The sequence below is a fragment of the Microtus ochrogaster genome, chromosome 21 (genome assembly GCF_000317375.1).
Source record: "Microtus ochrogaster isolate Prairie Vole_2 chromosome 21, MicOch1.0, whole genome shotgun sequence".
NCBI lineage: Eukaryota > Metazoa > Chordata > Mammalia > Rodentia > Cricetidae > Microtus > Microtus ochrogaster.
This window is the reverse complement of record NC_022022.1, coordinates 20,138,936-20,149,351: the sequence shown is the minus strand read 5'-3', so window position 1 is coordinate 20,149,351 and position 10,416 is coordinate 20,138,936. Positions and strand designations below refer to the sequence as shown.

The 10,416-nt window shown below is 43.5% G+C and overlaps 1 protein-coding gene, 1 long non-coding RNA gene and 1 other non-coding gene across 3 annotated transcripts in view; 2 read left to right on the top strand and 1 right to left on the bottom strand.

Annotated features, from left to right (window-relative positions):
* The first annotated feature begins 346 nt into the window (after positions 1-346).
* On the top strand, positions 347-1,296 carry LOC101998984. Its single transcript, XR_258528.1, has 3 exons — positions 347-628; positions 872-917; positions 1,124-1,296. It is a non-coding gene; the product is annotated as an uncharacterized LOC101998984 (long non-coding RNA).
* LOC113457281 lies at positions 674-803 on the top strand. Its single transcript, XR_003377906.1, has one exon. It is a non-coding gene; the product is annotated as a small nucleolar RNA SNORA24 (small nucleolar RNA).
* Positions 1,297-2,326: 1,030 nt separating the features above from the next.
* The window catches only part of Prss12 (serine protease 12), a 50,851-nt gene continuing 42,761 nt past the window's right edge, over positions 2,327-10,416 (bottom strand). The window contains exons 9-11 of the mRNA XM_026783870.1: positions 9,750-9,872; positions 3,910-4,190; positions 2,327-2,727 (exon numbers count right to left, since the gene is read on the bottom strand). Of these exons, the coding sequence (XP_026639671.1) occupies positions 2,420-2,727; positions 3,910-4,190; positions 9,750-9,872 (712 nt within the window). The 3' untranslated portion in view covers positions 2,327-2,419. The remainder of the gene's footprint in view (positions 2,728-3,909; positions 4,191-9,749; positions 9,873-10,416) is intronic.

The following is a 10,416-nucleotide window of genomic DNA, read 5'->3' as shown; positions in this document are numbered from 1 at the left end:
AGGCGCCGCGGACAGCTCCCGGGGGCGGACAAAGAGGCTGCGCCACCGGAAGTGACGTGTCGGGAGGCCGCAGCGCTGAAAAGCTGGACTTGATACTCAGAAAAGAACGCCCCGGGACGAACGAATGTCTGCCTTGCGGTCGCATCAGCAAGGAGACTTCAGACAACGCGGGAATTTTGGTTTGGGATTTGTTCTCCTCCTTCCGCCCCACTTCATTACCGCCCCCAATTCGTGTGGACGCATGCGCAGCACCCGAGACGCCTAAGCCAATCAAAGTGAGTAACGCGGGAGAGGGTCGGAAAGGGCACGTAGGCCACGCCCTTGTCGCGCAGGCTCTCGGGAAAACGTCATCGGGATTATAAAAGCGCGCGCGCCGCACGTTACAGCCTCTTTCCCTGCGGTCAGCGTGCTTTAACTTCGTGCGTATCTAGTTTCCGTGTCGAGGTGACTGTTGGGCCCTCGTTTGTGAGCAGCCAAGATGCGGGCGGCACAAGACCGTTGCGGTGCAGGCCGCCGGCCGTCAGCAGCACAGAAGCCTGGCGAGGGCTAGCACGCGGGCCACAGCCATGAGAAGCCGACCCCGTCCGTGTTGAGCGGAAACACCCGAGGACCTCCGCCGTCACGGATGGTGAGTGACACCTTCGGGAGTGAACCCGGGTTCTGGGTTGTGAAAGTCCATGTGTCTTTGGGACCTGCCGGCTGTGGCAGTCTCCCTTCCTAGGCATGGAAGAGCATGTACTTGTTATTGGCAAAGCTGTCACCATTTAATTGGGACCAGATTCTGACTTGAGCAAGTAACATTCTATCTTAAGTTGTTAACGAATCTGCGAGGTGCCAGGAAAGTGGACATCTAAACTTGAAATGTTCCTAGGTAACACCGGAACTCATTGCTGTTTGGTGATGGAAGGCACGTTCAGGTAAGTTTTATGCTTTGAGTGTTTTCGGGGTTCTGAGTAGGGAGAAGGCCTTCATTGATTACTGTTTCGCGGGGTTTGCACGCGTGCTGGCATTCTGTAACTTAGATGGTAATAGCCAGTTGTATAGGAAGTTGCTGAACTGGTAGGGTCTCGGGACTGAGGGGAATGCACAGATACTCTGTAATGTTGGTTTTCTTTTCTTGCAGGTATTGTTAAAGCAAAGTAGTAGTGGCTAAGATCTTCCGGGCACTTTACAGGGGTCTTCGCATTTAAATCTTGGTAATGGGCATTGTGAATGTTAATAAAGCACTGTTTTCAGTGGCTGGCCGTTATTTCATATGAAGTTTTTAATAAGCCAAATAAAGTTGATGGTTAATAAGATCGTGTTCTGTTTATTTCTGGAGACTGTATGAGTAAGAGTTCTTACACAGGTGACGTTTGCAGAGAAAATGTCTGGGATAACCAGGAAACCTGAGGGGAGGGTGGTCTCATTGCTGTATGTTATGTAAAGGTGCACTGAAGACTTGTGTGTCGGTTTTGTTCAAGCTTTGGCTTGTCATATGTGTCATTTGCTGGCCTTAGCATTTTCAGAGTAATTTTGTTACGCAGGCAACCGACAGTTGCCTTTATAGAGAAATGTGTGTTTTACGCTGCTCACCAAGCCTTTCTGTCAGCATGTACCATGTGAGGATGGGGTTTTAGGAAAACAGTGTATTTGAGCTTCGCGTCCCCAAAGTGAATAATACGGCACCTTTTAGGGGGACATGCTTTTGACTACTGGTACCTAGTTACATACAGTCATACTAAAGTGGATGGCAACCTTAAGGAATCTGGGATTTGAGAAGGCTCCAGCAATAGTCTTGTTTGAGATTGCAATATACCTTACCTAAGGGAACTTGAACTCTAATTTGAAATACAGATTCCCAATTTGTAAGTTGTATGGCCACTTCGTGTGGTCCATTTTATGTTGTATGCATATTTTTTCCCATCAGATTGTGTCAGGTTAGTCCTGAGAAACCTGTAGGCTTATTGGCAACTGCCAGTAGGTGGCACTCTTGTACCGTGTTCAAAAGGCAGTGTATTGGGAACTCTTTTTTAACTGCCTCCAGTGTTTGGGGTGGGGAGGCTTGGGTAGTAGCTTATAGAATGCTAGTAGTAAATCAGTAAAAGATCTACTCCAACTTGAAAGTTCATCTTTCTGGTGATTGCATCATTTAACGTGCTAAGGAGATCAGATACGAAAAGTCAAACTCTCCAGTCTTAGTGTAGGGAAGATGGTCAAATTTGGGCACCTGATCATACTGTTAAAAATCCATATTTATCAACTTAAAAAAAATTACAATAGGCAAGGAAGGTAAAGCTCAGTATTACACTGAAGTACTTGTACACCAAGACTGCTGGAGGAGCAATCTCAGGCTCCAGAAGTTGTCTTTCCTGGTTTGGTACCAAATATGGAGACTGAATATTTCCCATCAGTTTCTTTACTGAAGCCTTCCATAAAATTACAGTCCGGTGATGCTTTTTATCCAAGGTACAAACGCAGGGACTCTGGTGTAAACACCTGGAGTATCCTTGACTCCACAGCCGTACCCCCAGGAAGTCACCCCATACACGACCCAGGTCTCATCAGGCCTTTCACACATGAGTGGCCCACCACTGTCTCCCTGGCAGCTGTCCACACGGTTGTTTTCCTGGAGGTTTCCAGCACAAAGCATTCTTCCAGTGAAGAGACCCTTGTAACGCTCTTTACAAAATCTCTTGGGTAGTAAAGGTACAGCTGCTTGTTGTAGGGTTCTTGAGTAAGCACGCCCTGCTCAGAACAAAGATGAGTTAGATTTCAGCTAATGAGCACATTTAACACAATACTGCATCATTGATGGGATTTCAAAATGGGGGCTACTCCTAAATAGGGTGGGAACTGTTTAACATAGGAAGGTGGTATTGTATAAGGATGTTCATAAAGAAGTGCAGTTTCTCCTACACTCTTCCTGATGGGCTATTTGTGGAAGGGCTTAAATGTGCAACTGGCATGTCCTCCGTGTTCTCTTAGCCTACTAAATGGAGCCAACTAAACAGACCATCCTAGAAAATGTACTCATTCGATGTACCCAAAGGAAAGCAAATCTCATGAAGGAATCAGGGTTATAAAAACAGCAGCCTTCTAGGAGTGCTTTGCTGCCGGGGAGTAGCAGGCAAGTCTGGCTCCATAGTGGGAATTGATAAAGCATGTTTTCAACACCTACAAAAATAGGCTTGCTTGACACTTTGACTAGCCTAAGATTTCTTGATACTACATTTTTTTCAGTTGAGCACCTAATGCTAGTGAGACCTCGGTATAATTTAAGGCCTGTCCTGGAGTACATGCTCCTTGATGGGCACTAGCTTGTCACCACCAGCCAGACAGTTGAAGCAGCTACATTCACCCAAGAACCCATGTTGAATACAACCGCTGCTTAGAGGTTGGAGTGGACATGAGAGGGTGAGAGAAGTTTTAAATGTCTTTCTTCAACTTTAGTCTAAGAAGCTTTGCTGTTTTTTGACCAAATTTTATTAGGAAATCCTTAAAATCAGCTTGATAAAGGTTCCCTGACAAAAAGCACAAAAAAATTGAAACCCTTTACTGGGTCAACTGTTCAAATCTGGGAAGCTTTTGAAACTACATAGGATTCTAGATTGAATTCTTGGACTTGGCCTTTAAACCTCTCTGCTGTTCTCTCACTGGTCTGGGTGGCTAAAAGTGGTAGAACACTTTCTACCCTATTGGCGGTTGAGTTCTATCAGCTGTGCTAACATTGGCATTTGCACCAACACTCTCAGGATGTGAACCTAGGCTGCGTGTGTACATTTTACATCTGGCAGACTTCAGGCATCAAACCTGAGTCCAAGGTCCTACCACTCGCTGCACACCCTACCATGTAGCCACCAGACAGGAAGCTGCCCAGTTTTCCTAGTGTGCCTATGTTTTTGTTTTTTTTTTTTTTTTTTATATTACCTGTGTCTCCCCATCCTGTTATGTGACAGTTAGAGGCTGTTTTCTGTGGCCTCTCTCTCCACAGAGGCAAACAGGCTGGCAGAACATGGCTGCTTAGTCTGGCACAGTGCTCCCCTGTTCCCTGTAGTCTAACCAGGGCGATGTCATAGTCACTGCTCTCTGGCCGGTAGTTCCTGTGAATCACAATCTGCTGAACCCCTATTTCCTCTTCAAACTCCTCGGGTACCAAAGTATGGTAATCCCCAACTCGAACTGCATAGCTCCTGGTGTGGTTCCCATACCTGGAAGGAAAGACCAGGATGTGAGGGTTTTTTCAGATAAGGGAATCTGATGACTGACATCTGGGATGTTAAAATAGAGCAAATAACTGTTATTCCAAGTCATGTCCTCTTCCCATTTCTCTCCCCCAATGCTCACTGCTGCCCCCGCCAAAGCCCATGGCTGTCATCTCACTTTGACTTCAAGTCTAGATGACTATTGCCTGGGAAGTAGCAAATGTGGAAAGATAGTGGAAAAAAATAAGGACAAAGCATCAGGTTGTCAATCCCTTATCAAACGGGAAACTCTCCAAGAGGAACATGGTGTAGCGTAGAGCTGCTGTCCTGGTTTGCCACATTCACATGCGTGGAGGCATAAACATGGCTGCTGCCTGTGTCCCTGTGCTCGTGCAACCCGCCTTATCTCTAGGAAGAAGCCTCAGTTTATTATCCAGAGTGAGTCAGGTACAACCAAACTGTCAGTAGATGCTCACTGTATTGCGTTACTTTGATGTCACCTCCATGAAGCTTAATCTATTGTACTTTCACTGTATTTTCTTTCTTGCACTCGTTATCAGTATTAAACATTTTCTAGTTTACTATTTAACCGCCTTGTGAAGTTACCAACTATCCCCGAGGTGAGACTTCTGGGCCCAGAATATACTAGCTTGCCCACCTGGTTAGTTCCTCCTCACTGAAGATTACAGCTGTCGTTCACTGCCTGACCTCTACTGACAGCAAGAACCAGGGCTTTTGGAACTTTATTTGTATATGACCCGAGGTATGCAGTAATATAAAAATAAACACTTAGTGGTAGTAAGTCATGAATTTGTTTTCAACAATTCTTTGGTGTGCATTTAACTTTGCCGCTTACTAAAGATGAAAGCAAACTTATATACTAATGCGATGGATATGTTCTTGTGCTTTTACATAAAAAATAAAAGCTTAACTGATCTTCGAGCATCTTCAACACCTTTCAGAGTTGATTAACATTTTATTATTTTATTTTGTATTGTTATTTTAAAACAGGATCTCACTCTGTAGCCAAGGCTAGGAGGGAACTCACTATATTTAGCCTCAGATTTGCACCCATCCTCCTGCCTCAGCCTTCACAGTGCTGATAGTCCAGGTGTGCATCACCACATTCAAGTCTGCAATCACAGTTTTCAAAACTTCCAATCTTTTCTTTTTGCCTGCCAAAGACAAACCCTGGTTTCTAGCAACTGTCTTCATATTTCATGCTGGCATCTAACTGCTGGGGAGAAAAATGTTAACATTCATTTTTCAATGTGGAAAACCCTTCATTTTTTTCTCCACAAAATGGGAAAGTTGCAGTGACCAAGACCTCCACTTGAATTTGAGTTTAAAGTGTTTATACTCAGTCATTGGCTGGTAGAAATCTGGAGGCTGGAACTGACTCCTGACTGCTTATTTAAACAGAACCCCGTTTACTCCTGTGGGAGGAGAGGTCTGAACCTCTGTGGGCCCTGAGTAAGGCCCTGATCATCTTGTATGATTATGCAGCCATCAACTGCATAACCATGAGGTTCCTGACCCTTCTCCATTTCTAACCTAAATCATTATGTCTTTAAAGTTCAGAGAGTTTTTCTCCCTTATGCCAAGTATGCGTCTGCAGATTCATTTCAAAATGTAAAATTAATATTTAAAAATAAATTTATCTTAAAATTTTCTAAACTGTTATAAAAAACTATACACCAGGGTAGGTAATGGTGGCGCACACCTTTAATCCCAAAACTCGGGAGGCAAAGGCAGGTGGATCTCTGTGAGTTTGAGGCCAGGCTGGTCTACATAGCTAGTTCTAGGACAGCCAGGACTATATAGACCCTATCTCAAAAATCAAACCAAAAAAGAAAGAAAAATACGCACCAAAATTAACTGGACCCAAAGTCTATACATCTTAATTATTTGTATTAATTAATACAAATTATCTTGAATAATTTGTACATTTCTGCAGCTATGGCGCTTTACATTGGACTTTCTTTATCAAATAATATCTTTTATTTTTCTCATGACAGGGTTTCTCTGTGTAGCCCTGACTGTCCTGGCCTCAAACTCATAATAAAGATCTGCCTGCCTCTGCCTCTTGAGTGCTAGGATTAAAGGCATGAACCACCACCACCCAGCTCAAATATATCTTTAGGTACTTACCCATCATCAAAGGTAAAAATCCATGACAAAACTAAAAGAACAATTAACCTTATATCTTGTTTAATAACTTGAGTCACCTTCATGCAGGCCTTCCTCATCTTCTAATATTTAACCTTTCTTGTTCTCTTTTCTGCATCTGTTGATGGATAACTAGATTGATTCCATTTTTTTGTTTTTGTTTTTTGCTATAGGGAATGAAGCAGCAATAAACATGGGGGCTGGAAATATCTTTATGATATCTGAGTTTCACTCAATTTGATAATTGAGTTCCACAATGGCTATATTAATTTGCACGCACACCAGCAGTGACTGAGGGTTTCTTCCTCTCTCCGTCCTCTCTTGCATTTGCTGTCAGGTGTGTTGACGATAGCCATTCTGACTCCAGTGAGGTGTTATCTCAGCGTAGTCTTGCCATTTCCCTGATGCCTAGCCTTTCTTTTCCTTTAAAAATGTTCAGTTCATTTGCCCATTTGGTATTGAATTTCTGCAGTTCCTTGTATGTTCTGTGTCTTGGCTCACTGGCTGAAGTATAGCTGGTAAATGTTCTCTGCCACACTGCGGGCTGTCTGTTCTGCTGCTGGTTCCCTTTATTTATATGTAGTTCTTTCTTTTGATACTGGGGTTGATCCCTGTGCTATTGGTGTGTTTAAGAAGTTCCTATCAGAGGACAACCTTGAGTCTTGTTCCTTGAGTGCCGCCCACTTTTTGTTGAACAAGGTCTCTTATTGGTGGGACTTTGCCAATTAGGACTGTCAGCTGATTAGGCAGCTCCTAGGATCTGTCTGCTCTCCATCCTTGGTATACAAGCATGCTTTATGGGTTCTGGGGAGGATTTGAACTTAGGTCCTCACGATTATGAACTGTGATAGTCTGAATATAATTGGCCCCCATAAGCTCATAAGGCATGACACTACTGGGAGTTATAGCCTTGTTGGAGGAGGCATATCTTGTGGAGCCAGGCTGTGAGGTCTCATATATGCTCAAGTTATGCCTAGTATGTTAGTTCACTTCCTGTTGCCTTCATAAGAACTCTCAGCTGCTTTTCCAGCACCATGCCTGCCTGCACACCGCCATGTCCCACCATGATGATAATGAACTGAACCTCAGACCTGTAAAATAGCCCTAATTAAATGTTTTCATTTTAAGGTTGCCATGATCATGGTGTCTCTTCACAGCAATAGAAACCCTAACACATTATGCAAGCATATATTTTAGTAGATTGAGGCATCTTTCCAGCTCAAACTCCAATTCTTAAAATGGACTATTATGCTTGAGATTTGAGAGGCATCTGATAAAAAAAATCTTGACTAGTTTTCCAACCAAGTATTTGTCTACTACTACTTCCTAGTGGGCATTATGAAGAATTTCAGGGAGGAAACCGTATCCTGGTGTATTTCTGGGTGTCAAAGATGTGTGGCTCAAGGCTTCTCCAGAAAACATAAAGGAAAATTTTTTCATGTATTTTAGTCTTTCTCGCTTAGCTGAATTTGTGTTGTATTGTTAAATGTATAAAAAAAAATCTTTCTAAAGCAAAACATTCTAAGTTTTGGCTGACATGTCTTTGAATTGTTTGTTGAAATTCTTTCAACTGCCCACAAATGAAAATTGGATGAAACTCCCAAACAAGTTTGTGCAAGAGAGGATCTGAGACCAGGCAGCCCAGGAAATCTAATATTAATAATCCCAGTTTCTCTGATATTTTATAATTAAGATGAACAACAACAAATTCCTAGAATTGAAAAGTAAAGAATTAGGTTAGGTTTAGGGCTTTTAGGTTTATGTAGAGAACATTTTTGTTTTCCTCTATGTAGAGTCATCTCTCAAAAATACCACAGTGTCTTAATATCAGCTGTGCACATCGCTGCCGCTAAAATCTGGATTAAACTCAGAATGTCCTTCACAACAGTTCCCTGTACTAATGCTTGTCATTGCCGTGGAAGAAGTCATCTTCCTGGGACCTTGCACTGTCCCTGACAGATAGGCAATGCGAATGCAGGAAACGGCTTCGGCATGATTCAGTGCCCCAGCAAAGACCATGTTCCTCAGAACTCCACCATCTAGGAGAGCACGAGAGATGCATTTGATTCGCTGGTTAGACGTAACTCTCGTTGCCTCTGGGACTAGTCTTTCTAATGATAAGCGTTTACAGAGTCCACCTCTTGCGCAGCAGTAATCTCTGCCAATTTGTAGCTGCTGTCGTATTTCCAGGCAAAAAGTCAAGGAGATAAAATCGGGAAAAATGATATTCTTGAGGAAATTAAATTGGAGTAGACTTACAGCAATAAGAAAGCCCTTGTTTTGCATGCATTAATTCTTCCAGAATCGGGTTTGTAGTCAATATGGAACGTTAACAGGAATTAAAACGGCCAGAAGCTTCTCTTAGTTGTATTTCTGTGCCACTGTAGACACAAGGTCACTTCACAGTGCTTTGTGCGATGATTTGTAATAAGAAATAGCAAAAGCGAGTAATTTGTACCACAAACTACTCAAGAGAAATTTATATATATATAAACCATTAATTTACTTCAGCTTCTACTTAAAATTGCTAGCAGCATACCCATATCCCAAAATATCATTATTTAACACTAGGAAAAATGTGGGAACCTTGTCTCAAAAAACAAGGTGGAGGTGATTGAGAGAGGGCTCAGTGGTTAAGAACACCTGTTTTCCTTGCCGAGGTCCTGGGTTCAGTTTCTAGCACCCCATGGCAGTTCAAAACTGTCTATAACTCTTGTTCCAGCGGGCTGGGAAAAGCTCAGAATGGACTGATAAAATGTCTAGGACGAGAGGAAGCTCTTGTCAGGTAGGACTCTGTGCCACAAAAGCTAAGAATAAAAGAGATGTAGTGTGGCTTTCAAGAAGATACAGAGAAACTTGATACACAAACCACCAAGAGTGTAGAGACATTAAAAGCACTAAGGCTATATTTCTTCCTCCTAAGAACTGGAAACCAAATAATATACCTCAATTTTACTTCTGCAAGGATATGAATTTTCATCAAATACATTTTTATTGGTGTGTGCTGTTTGTTTGCTCACTTGTTTGTTTGAGAAAACCTCCCTGTTCGTCCCATGCTAGCCTCAAACTCAATTATTCTCCTGCCTCCACTCCAAAGTCCAGGGATGTTTCTCTATACCCGCACCTTAGGTAAACACTTGAGGAATGCACCACCGTTTCTGTTTCCTATCCGCAAAGTTCCCTTCCATCCTCCCTCATTCCAGTCTTGTTTTGACCAGAGAACATCAGTTTGTTTCCTGAGGCCTCTTTGCTGGTCTTCCTTGCATCACCTCCCTTATAACCACAGCTCTGCAGGGCATACAGAGAAAGCATATTGCCCGGTTCTGCCACCCGCAGTGCCGCTGGGCATGGAGTGAGCTACAGGAAATCATGTTGCTTGGAACGAGGGGCACACACCTTTTGAAACAGTGCGCAGCTGTCAGGACCCAGCAGCTACTCAGAAGGGTGGCTCCACAAAGCAGCCGGCCATCTCCATGGGACGACTTCAGTCGGAGGGAAGCCTGCCAAGGCCAAGCACCCCTAGAAGCACGCCACACATTCGAGAGAGGAGAAAAGGAAAGAAAGCATCAGGTGAAACAATGACGTCAGTACAGGTGGAGGGAAGGACTCAGCAGAGTGAAGCCATTAGGGCCTTCCTACGGGAGAACAATGTCCACACAACTCAATAGACCGCAGGTATCGGGAACTCTGAAAATTTGCTGACAGGCATCTCTATACATTCCAACTCTCTTAGAAGCAAGCTGTCTTCTTTATATTCCATTGGTCCAGTGTAATCTCTCTACTTGCCCTACTTCAGATGCGTAGGTAACTCATGTAGCCTAAGGAAGTACTGGCTTCCCACCATGGAATTAAAAATGTATTTTAAAAATCACTCAACTAGGAAGCAAATATGCAGGCGCACACACACATGCAGGCACACATACGCACACATACACACACACACACAGATACACACATGCAGGCACGCACACACACACACACGCACACACAGATACACACACGCAGGCACACACACGCACACACAGATACACACACGCAGGCACACACACACACGCACACACAG